A 19,049-nucleotide genomic window follows, 5' to 3' on the forward strand; every position below is an offset into this window, starting at 1 on the left:
AAAGCACTCGTTTTTACCCGACTGAGCAACGCAAAGTAGTCATGTGTTTTTCAGTCTGTGAGTGTTCCTATGTGGCACACTAGAGGCCAAAATGTGTGGGCCGATGTAGATGATTCTTACGTCAATCGATTTGTTTTAACCTTGCGAGTGCTACAATGGATATGGCAATAATGAAAATTCAATATGGTCACCACCAAACGCTATATTGTGAAAATGAAAAAAAAAAGTCAGCGAATTATGTCAAGTGAATTTTTTTAAAGCATAAAAGTTTAAAAGTAAAGTAGGTAAAGCTTTTTTGTTACGAATTTTCCTCATGTTGGTAACAAATTCCAATCTGATAATGGATGATACATTTCTTTCCCATACATTAATCAAACTTCTATTGGAAAGCCACCTGCAATCTGTGGACATCTGTGCATGAAGGCATTGTGTACCTGTTCTATATGTTATTATAAAATTAATTGACCTTCCCTTTCTACAATTGACCATATAAAAATCATTTTTTTCGCTACGATTATTTTAAAATGTTGTTTTTAAAATGCATAAAACATTGTATACTTTCAAAAATATATAACATATAGACAACAGACCTGCTGTTTTATATATTTTTTAATATATCATTGTAATAGACCGTGAGCTCATAATAAACCGAAATTTACATTTTGTTTTTCTCTGACTTTTTGAGAGAAATGTTGTAATGAAGATGTTAGCCGTAGCTCAAATGTAGAAGTTATGAAATTCGAGATTATTCATTTTTATGTTGTTCTACGATTCTTTTGTAGTACAGCTAAAGTGAGCCAGTTTAATCTATTACGGCTAATTGTTCGTTTTGTAGTTGTTGGGAGATATTAGGTTCTGACATGAGATTGAGCTTAGTTCGTCGGTCGCTCTAATAGTCAATTTAGATCATACAAGGCAAAAAGATTAAAATAACACTTTAAATTAGAATTTTGATAAAAAACTAGCTTTTTTAAATTTGAACATTAATTCGAAAATTGTTAGTTTTCGTAGGAAAATTATTAGTTTTCGAACTGTCTGTTATTTTTTCTTGTACCACGTAGTCAATAACGATATAAAATATCGTAGCAAAACATGCAAATCGAAACGAAGCCACGTTAAAAACGTTAATTTTCTTAATTACCAACCTTACGTTTATCAATAGCCAAAAAGGCAAACATGAATTAAAATTTGGTTCATAATGGACTGACGGTCTGTAACTAGTTTGGAATGGAGGCATGTCGACGGTGTGGCGGTCTGGCGTGGCACACCAGTAACTATTATTGGTGTACTAATTTTTATTATAAAACATGAAAACTAGAATTTACAACTAAAAGAAAAAATTAAATCAACTATAAAATAAAAATGTGCAATTAATAATTTTTTTAACAATTGATAATTGATAAATTGCAAATGAAATTTTTACTTTCATATGCATTTTATTGCACTTTGGAAGTTTTTGAAATAACAGATTGGCAGTTATGGCAGTGCAGGCACTCACTTATACCAGGCCAATTGGCAATTTGAAATAATAGGTTTGAATGGCTTATATTTTTGTTTCTTATAGTTAATTAGCAAACTCTTTCCTGAAAATGACTTTTTGTACCATTAAACTTTTTGAAACACCATTTGCTATTCAAGGTTAAAGGTCAAAAAATCAGTTTTTCGCTATCATCTGGGTATTTAGTGCTCCAATGGTGTTAATATCTATTATAATAATTATAGGACTCATCTATATAAGTTCTTAGGGCCTGTTCTTAGGGCATGTTTGAAAGATGCGGTTTCTGGCATTCGACGCGGATTCAAATTGCTTGAACCTGCGGGAAACTTCATTTTTCATTACTACCTCCCTCCTTGAGACGCAGCCACGAGATTTTATGAGACTCATGAGACAACTTTTAGAACAATAAAATGAAGCTACTTACGAAATTTAAGCTAATTATCTCTCATTTTGAGATTGGTCCCCAATTAGACTGGGCTAACATACAAAACCGTGCGAATTGAAAAAGTGCATTAAAACATTCTGTTAATTTAGCATCCGTTGTAAATCTTTTCTGTAAATAAAAGTTCATAGATAATCATGATCCAAATGAACATACACTTTTAATGTCCTTTTACAATGCGCATATTATGTCAAGCACGCTAATTATACCATGTATATATGAAATATATATAGTATATTAAGTTTAGTCCCAAGTTTGTAACACTTAAAAATATTGATACAATGAACAAAATTTTGGTATAGGTGTTCATAGAATTATCTAATTAGTCCATTTTCGGTTGTCCGTCCGTCTGTCTGTGAACACGATAATTCAAAAACGAAAAAAGATAGCAAGCTGAAATTTTTACAGAGCAATCAGGACGTAAAAAGTGAGGTCGACTTCGTAAATTAACAACATAGGATAATTTGGTCTTGGGGCCCATCTTGTAAACCGTTAGAGATAAAACAAAATTTTAACGGTAAAAACTGTTCCTTATAAAAAAACAACTTTTGTTTGAAACATTTTTTTGTAAACATTACTGCTTACTCACGAGGGCCATCATAAGATGCAAATTTTATAGTATGTATTAATCTGAGATAATCAGTTATGTATGTGTGACATGTATAGGTATATGTGTAATCAACAATGTCTATACATGGTATTTAAACAATTAACTCAGTCGATTGTTTGTTTTCACTTCTCTTTTTTTTAGAAAATTGTGTACCTACGTGCATTTTAAAATGAATTTGAACCCTAGAACAAAAGGCCGTAATAAATATATTCAAGTGGAATGAGTTCTTTTAGTCACTACATTTTGTATATACATAAAATTTTAATAATAATTATCTATTCACTCACTACTGACTAAAACATATAATTAAATATGCTTTTTACAGAACAACATACAATTTTAATAATAATTACAAAATTAAGAGTTCATAATAATAACAATAGAAAATGAAAATTATAATAATTATAATGTGAAGAAAAAATACATATATTTATTATTATTGATAGATGAATCATAATAATTATGTGATCGATAGATTTTTAATTAAATGTTCAATAAATCAATAAAAAAAAAAGTATTGCCTTGAGTTACATGAAAATTAGGTAATGTATGTACAAAATATGACTTGGTTTTTCCGTGCACACCTTGTAGTTATTTAAATTTATTTACAGCGTGTTCTGAATACAACTGCTCTAAAAATATTTTTTTTGAATTTGTAATAATTTAATGTAATAGTTTCGCAACTAGAAGGAAAAATTTAAAAAAGGAATCTTTTAGGTTCTTTTAACCGCTTTTTTGGCGGAGATATAGAATCAAAATACTAATATTTTATATCATATTTTATTTGGACACCATAATCTTAAACGAATTAGAATTCAGATTTTAGAGCGTTGTGTCCTCATTCGAGCAGTACCAATCGGTGACGGACGAAGGTATAGTAAGATAAAGTTCCCTAGTCTGTGTTGGATACCGTAAACGAACAAAATGGGTGCAGATTATAAAGCATTCGGACATCACTCGGTCGGTATCAACCAGCTCAGACTGATATTTGGAATAATAACACTAGCATGATTCCACTTCATATCACATTTTATAATTACATTTCTAATTATATCCTATTACAAAATGAAACGATATGGAAGCTCTAAGTATTACCGCAAGTGGCGTTAAAAACGATTCTACGCACACCGAATACGTTTTCTTTTTATTTAAATGCAATAATGACAAATTTTTAATTCGCATTTCCTCCGATAGCTAACAATTTTCGAACAACTGTTTTCTCTCGCAATGACCAGTGTCTTGGTGAAGTTTCCGGCAACCATTTTAGTAGCATGTACTTTTGAGCTTCAAATAGCCAAATCCTTAAGCAATAAACGGCAGTCGCAGATGTAAAATCTGTTCGTTTATTATGGAAAAGATTTAAGCCTTCGGCTGCATATTATCAATTAAGAATTCTCGAAATGTTTGAGGCCTATAAGTCGGTAACGGGCTGTTGATTCTTATTTATTTTTGATCGTATACAAGATCAATGAGATCCGTGGTTACTGTATTACTTTGGTTACACAAACAACCAAGTTCCCACAGAAAGTCGATTTCAAGACGTCAATTAGTCATTGTTATTTCTTCTCCATATTTATGCATTAAAATGTATGAGCAACAAATTGGTTCCGATACCGGGAATCGAACCCGAGTCTCCTGGATAAAAGCCTGGAGAAATATGTGATTTTTGTATCTCATTGATCTTACAAACGACCAATAAGGAATAAGAATCACCAGTCCGTTACAAGTCCTTGTCAATATCTTCTCAGTTAAAATATTCTTGATGATGTGTTTAGTTTATTTCTGTTAGCTTATTGCCTAATATTCGTGATTTAAAATATCTAAGACAATAACACCAAATAATAATTGTAACAATAGGAAAATAATTCCAAACAACTAAGAAACGTCATTTATTTAGAATACCTACACACATTACCTTACAATGTATTTCAAAATTATGTTTAAATTTTCAACAAATATTTACTACACACCCCCAAAACAGAATGACACATAATAAGTACAAACACTTTAAAAGTCTAAACTGAACATTCACTTTGAATTGCATTTGTTTTTTTGTAACTTTTTGCATACAAAGTAAATGGGATGGACTGTCTACAAATGGTTTGTGGTTCGTTAAACGATTGCGGGTGTGGCAGGCACACACCATGCACATGCCCGTTTCTTGTCATACATGGTATCTAACTATAGTGGACGGAATATTTTAAAAATAAATAGATATTAGTTATTATTATTATCAATGGAAAAAATAGGGAGAAAAGTGGGTACACAACACATACGTAACACATCAATATTGTGCAACTATTGCGAAATTGCAAAAAACTATATAAACAAAATTATAACGTTAGAAAAGATTATTCCAGCAATAATATTTAGTCAAGTGCTTTAGTCTTTAGAGTTTTATAGTGTTTTAATTTAAGTATTTTACAAAATGGCATTAAAGGTAAATAACTATCATTCATTTCGTTCGATTACGATATCCTTTAAAATTCATAAATTTTTTACGGAAATTCATTCGTAATATGTGATTTTTTTGAAAAATCGATTTTGGATTATAGACTCGGATAATGTGAAATTCACTCGACGATTTTTTCGCTAATGCTTCCGAAAAACTGTTACCACGTGACTTATTTACTACTAAAAAAGATTGAAGTGTAATCAATTTTAGGGGTGCTTTTCTTGTATTAATCGACTTATAGAATATACAGAAAAAGCTTTATTCGAAGACCCTAGCTTCTACGAGTGACATATCTAGTTGGAACTGTTTAGTGAATTCCAAGATATTTGCCCTGTGTGTTTAAAATGTATATAAATAGAAGCTGACTGATCGATCAACGCACAGCTCAAACCTCTTGGTCCATAAGCCTGAAATTTTGTACACACGTTCCTTAAGTAACGTAAGTGAGAACAAAAAATTTTGGAAATTCATCTTCCAAGGGGCTCAAAAGGGGATGTGAATTTTTTTTATGGGAAATGTGTGTTTTATAGACAAATATAGAAATTAGGTAAAATTAATGATTGGATGCATAGTTTCTGAGATATCGCAATATTTGGATCGATTTTTGTCCGTATCTCAAAAAATATTCGATCAGTCATCAAATGCACCCGATTTTTGTACTTTTTGGGTCAAAATTACCTTATATACTAAGTTTTATCGAAATTGGAGATAAAAAAATTTTCGATTTTTTGCAATTTTTTTAATGGGTACCCCTTTGAAAAAAAATCGAAAAATCGAAAAAAAGAATTGTTGTTTTGGAATTCGATGAAACTCGGTGGAAAGGGATAATTTTGATCCAAAAAGTATAAAAATCAGGTCAATTTAATGATTGGATGCATAGTTTCTGAGATATCGCAATATTTGGATCGATTTTTGTCCGTATCTCAAAAACTATTCGATTAGTCATCAAATGCACCCGATTTTTATACTTTTTGGGTCAAAATTACCTTATATACTAAATTTTATCGAAATTGGAGATAGCAAAAATTTTTCGATTTTTTGCAATTTTTTTAAGGGGTACCCTTTTGAAAAAAATCGAAAAATGAAACTTGAAAGATTCCTTGATATTCGCTTCCTTTCTGTTGTATGTTATTTCTATCTTCAATTATCCTTTCTTTTTGATTTTTTTTTTTTTAAATTCAATCAACTGTCATTTACAGCTTAACAGTTTAATTAAAGTATTGAATCTGTTAGCTGTGGATGCTTTGCCTTTCTCTCTCTTTATCTGTTTTATTTATTTTTCTTCATTCATACTTGTCTTGTGAATCAAAAGCATGTTTCAAGGAAATCAAACAATAATAAGGATGTCGTAGAAAAATCCTTTTAGTAAACAAGAATTTCATCTTTAAATCAAAAACAATAAACATTTGATGATACCTATGAAACTTTTTGTTCCTCTTCTGTGTATTATCTAGTTTATCTTTACAAAGGCATTTCTGAAATTTTAAAAGTTAATTAGTTTTGAAACGAAGTTTTACCACGAAAACTCACATCGAATGTATAATCATACGATCATTTTGTCTGTATAGTCTGCGGAGCAATGCTCTTTTTGTTAAATGAGACATACCTGAAGGTTAGGTTTTATTGGCTGTCCACGAAGGACACACTTAGGCTATAGAGCCCATTGTGATACCATATATGTGTTTTACCACCTTTCCGCTGGTAATTTCATTTATCAGCTCCTCAATTTCTGAGGCTGAGTGCACCTCCTTCATTCATATACCATGCACTACACTAGCCCATCACAACTATTAATTAAATTAATTTTGTTGCGACGGCGGGAATCGAACCGGCTACCCTAAGCATACCGCGGACGAAATTGGTTACGCCTTAACCAACTGAGCTAATAGGGCGACCTAACCTAACCTAACCTACATATGTGAAACTTTTTGAGTGATTTTATTTTGGCAAGTAATACCAAACTTGCTTTCTGTGACTTTTTTCGAAATTATACAGTTTCAATACAGTGTTTTCAAATGAAATTTTATATTTCCAAGTTCAATGTGATGATTTTAAAATTATTATATATGTGGAATTCCAAGGAACATTTTAAAACCTCACATTTTAGAAACAAATTCAAATTATGTTTATTTTGCGGTACTGCATCCTAAAAAATAGTGTATTAAGGAAATAGGTCATGTTTTCAGTTGTCGACGTTAAAAATGGTTTACGAATATTTTATTTAACTTGATTTTATTTATTTTTCTTGTAAATAGCAGAGAATATCTCATTATATTATTGTATAGCAAGCCTTTTTAACAACAATTTTTTATGATTTCAGTTAATCGTACTGTGTTGTATATTCGCTGCATCAGCAAACGCAGGACTTATCGGTGCACCAGCATATGGTCCAGCTTATGCTGCCCCCGCTTATGCAGCACCAGCATATGCAGCCCCCGCATATGGTTATGCTGCAGCTCCAGCAATTGCTAAAGTAGCTGTGCCCGCTGCTGATTACGATCCAAATCCACAATACTCATACGCTTACAATGTTGAAGATGCTCTTACTGGTGACTCTAAAAATCAACAAGAAAGTCGTAGTGGTGACGTTGTACAAGGAAGTTACTCATTGACCGATCCAGACGGTACCAGACGTACTGTAGAATATGCAGCTGACCCAGTGAATGGATTTAACGCAGTTGTACGAAAAGAACCATTAGTTAAGGCTGTAAAGGCTATTGCACCAGCTTATGCTGCCCCAGCTTATGCCGCACCTGCATACGGTTATGCCCGTCCAGCATATGCCGCACCTGCATATGGTTATGCACGACCAGCATATGCCGCACCTGCATTAGCTTACGCCCGACCAGCATATGCGGCTCCCGCATACGCTGCTCCCGCATATGGTTATGCACGACCAGCATTAGCAGCTTATGCCAGACCAGCCTATGCAGCTCCAGCTTATGCATCACCCGCTTATGGCTATCATTAAATAAAGGGTAAACCAATGACTTCATTTTATTGTATATTTTGTGTATTTCTCTCTTCGTGATTTTGTCTTCCTCTATTTATTTTATGTAATTTTTATAAGAATATAAATAAAAAATTGTATATTTTTATTAATCGAAATTTAAGTTTCATCTATTTTAAAAACCTCCGAAAAAGTAACAGACGACAAACCTTTCTATGCTATAAAAATACTCATATTTTGACGTTACAGGTATAAATCCTTTTTGAGCGAATCCACATACGAAGTTTCCCACTGAAACTAATCGTTTGTAAAAAAGGGCCTTGTACTAAGACTAATGCTCAAATTAGTAAATCGTTAAACTTTTTATCAATAAAACAAGTGAAAACAAACAATTGACTGAGTTAATTGTTGAAATACCATGCATAGTCAGTGTTGATTTCTTTATCACATTACACATACAAACATGTGACACATACATAACTGATAATCAAGTATAATACATATTATAAAATTTCCGCCTAATTGGCGCCCTCACGGGTAAACAGTGATGTTTACGAAAAAATGTTTCAAACAAAAGTTGTTTAATTTTTGATAAGGAACATTTTTACACTTAAACTTTTGTTCTATCTCTAACGGTTTACAAGATGGGTCCTACGGACCCAAGACCCAATTGACTTATGATGCTCATTTACGAACTTGACCTCACTTTTTACGTCCTGAGTACGCTGTAAAAATTTCAGCTCGATATCTTTTTTCGTTTTTGAGTTATCGTGTCCACAGACGGACGGATAATCGGAAATGGACTAATTAGGTGATTTCAGCTTGATATCTCTTTTCGTTTTTGAGTAATCTTGATGACAGACGGACAAACAACAGACAGACAACCGGAAATTAGGTGATTCTATGAACACCTATGACAAATTTTTTTCCTAGCATCATTATTTTTAAGCGTTACAAACTTGGGACTAAACTTAATATACTATGTATATTTCATATATGCATGGTATAAAAATATTCAGAAGCATTATTTGGACGCTAACACTTCAATCAACTACCATCTTAATTTAGTAAACATCATAAAATGACAATTAAAATAAAGGAACGAATCATAAATAATTAATTTAACGTTGTGAACCTGGCCTTAAACAGAACAGAAATATGTTGAATGGTACATCGTTGTGATTCGTGTTCTGATTAAATAATACAAAATATTTATATTTTCTTTGAATATAACAACGAATGCATAAACAAAAAAACATTGTTAAAATAAAAATAAATAAAGCCAGTATTTTCATAATTATTATAAACCATTCAATAACTTGTTTTATTTATTTATTTATTAAATAAATAAATGAATAAAATAATATGTAACAAATATTATTTAATAAGAAGTCAATCCACATTATTAAAATAATAAAATGAGTATTAAATAATACCACGTACGTATTTATAAGCTAACAAGAGATCTTGGCATACATTTTATACAAGAAAATGAAAGGTGTAGTCTGTGACTGTGCTGTGGGTACTGTTTGTCTTTGTACTCTTTTGGATCAATTTATTTCAAGAAATAAATCACAAAATCAGTATAAATACGAAAAAAATTTTTACGGTAAAATATCTAAAATTTTTTGGAAGTTGTGGTACTTGTACCTTTATGGGACTGGACACTCTAATCCCCCAATTTGTTTCCAGAAATATCACAGAAAAAAAATTTGGAAAACAATTGACCCTGCAGGTCATCCCTGTAACTTCCCGCTAAGTATTGACTCATAACGTGTAAAAAATTTTATCTATTCTGATGTTATATTCACTCGCATTTTATTGTAATTAGATGTGATCTTAGACTAAAATCTGATTAAATTTTTACAATCATACAAAAATTTTTGAACGGAGTATTGGAAATAGAGGGAATAAGATAATAAAACTTTAATAACTTTAGAATCAATAAACCGATTTTCACGCGGTTGGTGACATTCGACGCAGTTTTTGAAGCTTCATGAAGAATCTTTAAGTTTCAATTGATAGAACAAAAAATTTTGAGGTTATTCCGAAAAAACGCTTTTTTGGGTTTTCTTTCGTCAACGATAGCTCACGAATGAATCAACCGATTTTGACCGGACTGGTGGTGATCGACATGGTTTTTGATGTTGAGAGCTGATTAGTTTTTGGAATTGATCGATACAGCCGTTTAAAAGTTATTAAAAAAAAAACACTTAAAAAAAATTTTTGTTTGCAGTTTTTGTGAGATTTCTCAAAATCTATCGGTCGAATCGTATTCGAATCGGTCCAAATAGGCCTCAAAATCTAAGTTTGGTCAAGCCCTTTCGAATGGATCCAACCGCGATTCAAAAGTTATGAGAGGTTTACATACATCCACACTCACACACACACACACAATTTTTTAACAACTTATCCCCGTTCACTGTCCTTAGATTAGTTTTCGACTTGTTTAAGTATCTACATTTGGTTTAATTCTTAAAATATGACTCAAAATTTAGAATACTATCCGCAAAACTATACCCAGGCGTTATATTGAAAGACTGGGCAGCTCAAATTTGCTTTAATCAATCTAAAAAGTTTTCTGAGAATGGTTTTTAAAGCCCAAATATAGATTGATAAAAAGTCATGAACTACCTTACTTTAATATTCGGGAGGGCAACCCCCTTATTTTGTATTTTCACCTTAAAATTCATACTTAGGCTTAAGACCCTTGAAAAAGGAGATGGCGCCCTGGATATGGCATTTAGAGCCAACATGAAAATTTTTTTCGGAGTGAAAAGTCCCATTAGGATGGATATTGTTTATGAAATAATCCTGATGGTTCAAGGAACACAACTGACATGACTTCTTTGGATTTTCTGCAGTTACAAACTTTTTTCAAATATCAGGTTTATTTCTTGGACTAGTTCTCTATCTTTCTATCTTTTCGTATAAAAACACACATATTTTTCTTATTATTTGAACTTATTAAAAATTATATTAACATGGTGGTTCAAATATAATGGCCACATTTATTCGTAGAACGTCATATTCTAAATACTTGTCAACTATTAGATTTGGCGCAAAGTATCCAAAAATCACAAAAAATTTCCTAGCTCATTAGGCTTTTTATTATTATTTTATCGTTCAAAATTAGCTAAAAAAATGATGAATCATATAGGTTATTCTTTTCAATTGGATATTTCTATATGAAAAAATTTAGAAGTGTGATAAAAAACTATCTAAAATTTAGACAATCTTGTAATTTATAATGATACCATAAAAATATCAGGTTGTCAATGATATAAAAATAAAATTTTAATTATGAGTTCATCGAAGATCCATCACTTAATTAACAGAGACGCCTATAGTTAGAGTATTGAGGATTGCAAAGAGATATCTATAATATCAAATTTATAAGCAGCACTTGCACACAATACATTATATACTTTTGTAGTTGCGTGGTATTGTAAAGCTAAAAATAACACATTACTTGACTACAAAGCATGTATTGTACCGTGAAATAAACCAAAACTTTTTTACTACTAATACTGTAGGATTACAATCACCTTAACTACAGCGTAAGCTCTGTTTATTACTAAATCTACGTTTTCCATTAAGTTGTAAGTTACCAAACTCATCACCGGTATGTGAAATAACGGTTTAACATTTTTGCTAGCCACAAGGTTGAAACAATATTTGCTGAAGCCAATAAACAGTATACCAACAACATTGTTGATTAAAATTATTAAACTAAATCTAATAATAATAGTAATAGTAAAGAAATAAAAAATCATTGTACAGGAGAAAGTAATGGAAAATAAAATTTATTTAATAAATAAATATATCTGTTTCATTTTCTAACTGAATCGATATTAAAATAAATTTGCAAAATAATTTCATTATTTATTATGGTTAATAATAATGCAGAATACTTTTTTGATTATAATTAATTAATAATTGCATAATTCGGTACATATTTTTAATTACAAATTTAATTATATTTGGGTTAATAGTTACATCATGTATTTTTAATTTGTATTTGTCGCCTACCTATTGTCAAAAAATAGGTTATAGACTATTTTGTTTATAGAGTTTGATGAAACTTTGCACTTGATTTTGCTGAAATGAGCTTTGGCAACAATTTGTATAAGCGTTAAGGCTATTTTTAAGAAATAGTGACATTTCTTTCGTCTGTCTGAATTTGTGTTTCTTGCACCTTAAAAAAGGTTATCTTGCACCTTTTGTATTTTCTCATATGATCTTAAACGAGAAGAACCACTTTATTAAAATAGTTTTCGCTCACAGAAACAAGAGCTCGTAAGCTAACTAAGATATTGGTATGCTTTTTGATTATGTAAAATGGATACTTGAGAAACTATTTCTCATTGAACGTACCATTTTACCGTCGAACAAGTAAGCCGAAAAGTTTAGTGAAATAAGCCATGCATGTCTATGGCTTAATTTCATCTTTACCAAATGTCTGAGGGCCAATATTGGGAGAGAAGTGGCTTAAAAAGCTATAGTTTCTATTCTGAACAAAAATTATCTATACAAATAAAATGATTTGTCCTGAATGACTGATTGACTGACGAATCAACGCCCAGTCTAAACCGCTGATCGTAGAGACCTGAAACTTGGAGGGTCTGTTATTTGTATGACTTAGGCATTCCATAAGAAAGGATGTTCAGAAATTCTACCCTAAGGGAGTGCAATAGCAGATGAAAGTTTGTATGAAATTCAACATTTCAGTTCACTACTAAACCGCATATTTCAATTTTTTGGAAATTTATTTTAGAATTTTCGATAGAATCAAAATAATCACATACGTAAACGTACTGACAGTAATTTTAGATGGCATCGAAAATTCCATGACCGATTTTATACCATTTTCCACGTGTTGCGCATTCTGTATAGGAGCTTTATATACGAATACGTCGCTTGCTCATCGAAAATGCCAACAAAAAAGGCGCCCATTTCAAGTTTTCAATAAGGTAATGCTAGTTTTGGGTTGTATTTCAAACTCTCACTCATAGCAGGGATTTGGGAACTTATTGCGACTGAAATAATCACGGATTGTACGAAACATACTTTTCTCAACGATAAATAGTACTAGTCATTTTAATAGAAGACATAAGGATAAATAGTTGACATTTAACCAATAAAATGGAAGTACTGTTCAACGGATTCTCGCCGTTTAGCGTCTTAAATGGCTTACTTTGTAATATTATTCTTTTACCCAGTGCTTTAATACAACCTATAAACTTGCAGATATGGGCAAAAACATAACAATTGACCTGAAAATAACAAACAATGATACGAGTGTAATTGAATGTATCCCACGATGATATGTCCTTCATCAACACATAAACTATATAATTACATCATGATTTTACGAAATAACCTTGCCGACCAATTTCTAATATCGATAATTTGTGTTAATAACTAATACATGTAGTTATTTGACCAGTCATCTTACAAATTGGGGTCTACTATTCATACATAACAAAGATCATTATAGATGCTGTATTGAAAAAAAAATGGGTACTAGTTCAATGAAATTATCATGACCTAAGGCCATTGTCTACAATGGTGAGAGGTACTTATTTGTATGTACACTTCTTACATGTAATTATAATCGCAAAATATTACGAAACGAAATATGTATAAAAGGCGGGCGCATTTAGAGTTTGGGTATCAGTTGAATTACTTCGGAGTAATAAATCACTCATTAAACCTAAAAAAAATGGCATTCAAGGTATAGTTTGTGCTTGTGACATAAGTGTTTCTTTTTTTGTGTGCATTGTTTAAAATTTGTTTGTTTTTTATTTTATAGTTCGTAGTTCTCGCTGCCTTCGTGGCTGTTGCCCACGCTGGACTTATTCCACAAGCTCCTTTGGCTTATGCTGCTCAACCAGCTTATGCTGTTCAACCAGCTTATGCTAAAGTAGCTGCAGCACCAGTTTTAGCCAAAACTGTAGTCGCTGAAGAATATGATCCACATCCACAATACAACTTCGCATACTCAATCCAAGATGGTTTAACTGGTGACAGCAAAAGCCAACATGAAGTACGTGATGGTGATGTAGTACAAGGTAGCTACTCCCTTGTTGATCCAGATGGTGTCAAACGTACTGTTGAATATACCGCTGATCCACACAATGGTTTCAATGCTGTTGTACACCGTGAACCACTTGCCAAAGTAGCCGCTGTTGCTAAAGTAGCTGCTCCATTAGCATACGCTCAACCAGCTTATGCTAAAGTTGCTGCTGCCCCATTAGCTTACGCTCAACCAGCTTATGCTCAATACCACCATTAAGTTTAGTTAATTTATTTTAGTTGTATTTATTTATTTGCAATAAATTTTGTATATATCAATATCATTGTTTCATTTAATTCACTTCATCCAAAATTTTCCCTAACTCCGGAAAAACTTGACTTTCGACTTAAGGTTTTTTTTGGACATTCTAATTAAATTATCCGGGTGTGCCATTAAAAGGTAGAGATCAATTAATTATTATTCACCATTGATTGATCCTAAAATCGTGAAGTAACCTTAGCAGTAATCACTGAAAATAAGAAAGCTGATGATTTAGAGAAACGGTTGGTGGTTGTATATGCAGTTACAGTCACTCGCAAAGGTATTCGATGAAATAGAATGGATGACTAAAGGTAGTGCCAACTTGGGTCTTAAAAACAAGCTAAATGTATCACAATTTTTTATAAAGACCTTAGGAAACACGCTAAAAGTAAAAATAACGCACCATATGTTTCTACCACAAAATAAAAATTACAACTTTCGAAATAGAATTGTCTCCTTTTTCGAATTTTCGAGAAAAAAGTAAGACGTGCTTCGATAAGAAATTTAACAAGGAATGGAAGCTTTCTTTTTTTTTCCTCCGTGAAATACTTTTAGCGGTACATCACGGATCGGTGAGAACTTTTAAATTTGCATAAAAATCAAACGCGTTCGTAGTTTTTCCGAAATTGAGTGTTTGTTGTTGTCCTGGAAAAGTGATATTACAAGTTTTTACTACGATTAGAGGAAAAAAAAACTAAAATTTACATAAATGTAACAATTTTATGGTGATGTCAATTAATTATACCTAATATTCTAAATATTATGTTTCTCATAATTAAGTTAAAAAATATTGTATTTAAATCAAACAGGTCTAATATAAAATTAATTACATCTAATTTGCATAATGGTAATTGGAGAAAGCCATTCAATTATATGTATCAACATTCAACAGATCATTTTACATTTAGGTAAATGTAACATGATCTAACTATCCATTAGAAGGAAATATTTTTAACAGTTATATAAATGAATAAATTCCTGGTCTAGGTTAGGTTAAAAATTAATCAGGAGCCACTGCTTTTGATCCATTTGTAGTTTTCAAGAACAGTAAAAAAGATTTGACGTCGTTTAATTTTAATAGATCGGGCGCCCATCATAGCAAGTAAGGAAAAGCTCAAATGGAATATCTAAAAAAAAAACTTCAATTTTGACGTAAGGGTTTTCAAAAATCACCAAAAATTTCTAGGTCATCATACTTTTTATTATTATTTTATCGTTCGAAGTTGGGTCAAAAAAATGATGAATCATATAGGTTATACGTTTCAATTGGATATCTATATCAAAAATCTACAGAGTGATAAAAAACTATCTAAAATATTTAGACAATCTTTTAGTTTATAATAATATCATAAGAATATAAGGTTGTCGATGATATAACAACAAAATTTTATTTTAATTATGAGTTCTTCGAAGATCCATTCTTTGATGAACAGGAGGACTATAGTTAGAGTATTGATGATTGAAGAACGATATTTATATTATCAAATTTATAAGCAGCATTTGCACACAATACATTATATATTTTTGTAGTTGTGTGGTATTGTAAAGATAAAACTAACTCATTACTTGACTTCAAAGCATGTATTTGATTGATATGTATGTACCGTGCTATTAACCAAAACTTTTTTACAATACTGTAGGTATATAATCAGCTTAAGTAAGTTGTTCTGAAATTACATATAGAAAGCATATATCCCCGACATGTGGAGCCAATTACTTGGGGGGGGGGGGGTATTTTCGAAATTTCTTTTATATTACGTAGTCTTATATTTATGAAATGATTCGCAAATTTTTTAAAAGAAACTGTCGCAATTAATATTAAATTAATTTATTGCAGAAAGATGAATTATAAAATAGTTTAATTTGAAACAAATTGAATTACAATTAAGTAGGTTTAACACGTAATACTACTGGGACACTGGAACACGGTAATATAGCTAAATCTGTAACAACAGCAGTAACTAACTCAGGTGGTGTCACATCATACATTAAATTTAATGGTGTCACATCTAAATCAACATCCCCACTAAACGCGGTACACTTCAATCGAAACGGTCGTCCAATTTCATTAAAAACAAATGCATCCAATTGTACACGATCAGAAAATTTATAAGTTTCACAACACACCAAAACTGGAACATTTCTTGCACTTGCCGCTAGAGCAACTTGTGCGGTACCAACACGTGACATCACAAAACCATTCGCTAACAGAGCATGCGCACCTAGTAACACTTTTGTACATTCAATCATTGCAAAACAAACGGAATTGATTAAAATATATGAACATTTTATACCAAAATAAACAAGTCGTTGTAGTAATTGTCGACCTTCTAAAAATGGTTGCGCATCGACCACTATAACTTTGAATCGAACACCTTGGGAATGATGATCTTTAAGAATACGTTCAATCACCGACGAGCAAGCGTATGTTAAAATTACATCGTTATTTTTGATTAACTGCTGTAAATTTAAACTAATCGCCTTTCCAGAAATTTCAATATTTTCATAAATGTAATTATCAATTAATTTAATAATTTCATCACCGAATTTCGCATTACTCGACATTTGTAAAAATTGAAGTTTTAAGAATTTAATTGCATGTAACATTGAAACACTTAACGGTCGACATTGTTCCAAATATTGGACATGCTTTCCAAAAATCGTTTCAAATGTCCGTCCATCTAGTTGATAATCAACAACCATTTCTTTAATCGTTTTTAATAAATTCAAACATCGTGCATTCGAACCAATCACCGTATGACTTGAATATTGTGCACCTAATTTAATAACGGCTGGATGTATATCAATTGTTGAATTATGTTTGGTTGAATTTAAATGAGCGAATAAAAGGACACGATTCACTTTTTTTATGATTGTTGTATTAATTATTTCTGTTTTCACAATTTTTTTATCTTGTTTTTTTAAAAGCTTTGCTGCACGTTGTGATTCTTGTAAGATACGACGTTCAGCACGTAATTCTGATTTTGTTTTAATTAATTGCTCTTGTGGTATATTCTTTTCTTTGTCGTTTATCTGTGATGTCGTCTCTGTTGTTTTATCTAAGTTATTGCAACTTTTTATATCCCATGCAGATGTACTTCTGTCTGTCAAAGCTTTCTTTTTTGTAGACATTTTGTCACCAGATGATGACGATGAGTGTGCAATTACTGGTAAACATTTAAATATCACTTTTTTAAACATTTTTTTTCTGTTAATTTCTTTATATTTTCAATCTTTTTCGCAATAATTTCTTTGGTAAAATGTTTTTATAGAATTTATTTTGTATTGTCATGTCGATATATTTTAATTAAAAATACACTAACGTTGTATGCCTTGCAATTCAAAGCCAACTGTACTATTTGGTTTAGTTTTAGTTTGTTATGTGCGATTTCAAAATATTTCGAGAGCTGATGCAATATTTTATGTGAATTGAGCTAGATGTATCTATATATCGTACATACACGTATACACCAGCTATGTAAACAAGGTCTATGACTCCGTTACGTCTGCGTTCTTATCAATGAAAATGTTTACAATCATTATTATACCGTTAAAGAGACGTCATCAACCTTGGTTGAGGTATCAGTATATTTATTAGGGTTCAGTATACATTTAGAAGTATTTAAAGTAGCCACAAAGTATGTGATTATTACAAGGATTTTCATTTTTCCATACTATCAATAGCATGATAGTATGCTATTGATAGTATCGATAAAATAAATAGTATATTTGACCATCTAGGGTGCAAAAATAAACAATGCCTCAAATCTCATGATCATGTGGTGAAACCGTGAGAGGCGAAACTGTGTTCTGCGGAAACTTCCCAGCAGTTTCGTTTTCGTCAACTTATACGAAAGGTGACACTTTACCTGGAAAAAAATTTTTCGATTTTTTGCAATTTTCTTTAGGGGCACCTCTTAGAGAAAATCGACAATATCGGGAAAAAATTTTTGTTTCCGATTTCGATAAAACTCTATATATAAGGTAATTTTGACCCAAAAAATCCAAAAAATGGGTTTATTTAATGATTGGGTGCGTGGTTTTTGAGGTATAATCCAAAATTGGATAGAAAGAGCGATTTTCTCAGAAACTATACATCTAATCGATATATTAACCCGATTTTTGTATTTTTTGGGTCAAAATTACCTTATATATAGAGTTTTATCGAAATTGGAAGCATAAATTTTTTCTCGATTTTTTCGATTTTTTCTAAGGGGTACCCCTTAAAAAAATTTCAAAAAATCGAGAAATTTTTTTTGCTTCCGATATCGATAAAATTCATTATATAAGGTAATTTTGACCCAAGAAATCCAAAAAACGGGTTTATTTAATGATTGGGTGCGTGGTTTTTGAGGTATAATCCAAAATTGGATAGAAAGAGCGATTTTCTCAGAAACTATACATCTAATCGATATATCAACCCGATTTTTGTATTTTTTGGGTCAAAATTACCTTATATATAGAGTTTTATCGAAATTGGAATCATAAATTTTTTCTCGATTTTTTCGATTTTTTCTAAGGGGTACCCCTTAAAAAAATTGCAAAAAATCGAGAAATTTTTTTTGCCTCCGATATCGATAAAATTCATTATATAAGGTAATTTTGACCCAAAAAATCCAAAAAATGGGTTTATTTAATGATTGGGTGCGTGGTTTTTGAGGTATAATCCAAAATTGGATAGAAAGAGCGATTTTCTCAGAAACTATACATCTAATCGATATATTAACCCGATTTTTGTATTTTTTGGGTCAAAA

The 19,049-nt window shown here is 31.3% G+C and overlaps 3 protein-coding genes across 9 annotated transcripts in view; 2 read left to right on the plus strand and 1 right to left on the minus strand.

Annotated features, from left to right (window-relative positions):
• Positions 1-19,049, minus strand: part of LOC123294017 (disks large 1 tumor suppressor protein) — a 1,177,915-nt gene that overhangs the window by 447,463 nt on the left and 711,403 nt on the right. The gene's annotated exons all lie outside the window — the stretch shown is intronic.
• Positions 4,921-8,077, plus strand: LOC123294025 (larval cuticle protein A3A-like). Its single transcript, XM_044875089.1, has 2 exons — positions 4,921-4,990; positions 7,326-8,077. The coding sequence occupies exons 1-2, from the start codon at positions 4,979-4,981 to the stop codon at positions 7,974-7,976; spliced, it is 663 nt and encodes a 220-aa protein (XP_044731024.1). The 5' UTR covers positions 4,921-4,978; the 3' UTR covers positions 7,977-8,077.
• On the plus strand, positions 13,624-14,297 carry LOC123294030 (larval cuticle protein A2B-like). The gene is made up of 2 exons (XM_044875094.1): positions 13,624-13,692; positions 13,771-14,297. Exons 1-2 carry the CDS (start codon positions 13,681-13,683, stop codon positions 14,251-14,253), a joined length of 495 nt encoding a protein of 164 aa, XP_044731029.1. The 5' UTR covers positions 13,624-13,680; the 3' UTR covers positions 14,254-14,297.

Source organism: Chrysoperla carnea, chromosome 2, assembly GCF_905475395.1.
Source record: "Chrysoperla carnea chromosome 2, inChrCarn1.1, whole genome shotgun sequence".
In the NCBI taxonomy this organism is placed as follows: Eukaryota; Metazoa; Arthropoda; class Insecta; order Neuroptera; family Chrysopidae; genus Chrysoperla; species Chrysoperla carnea.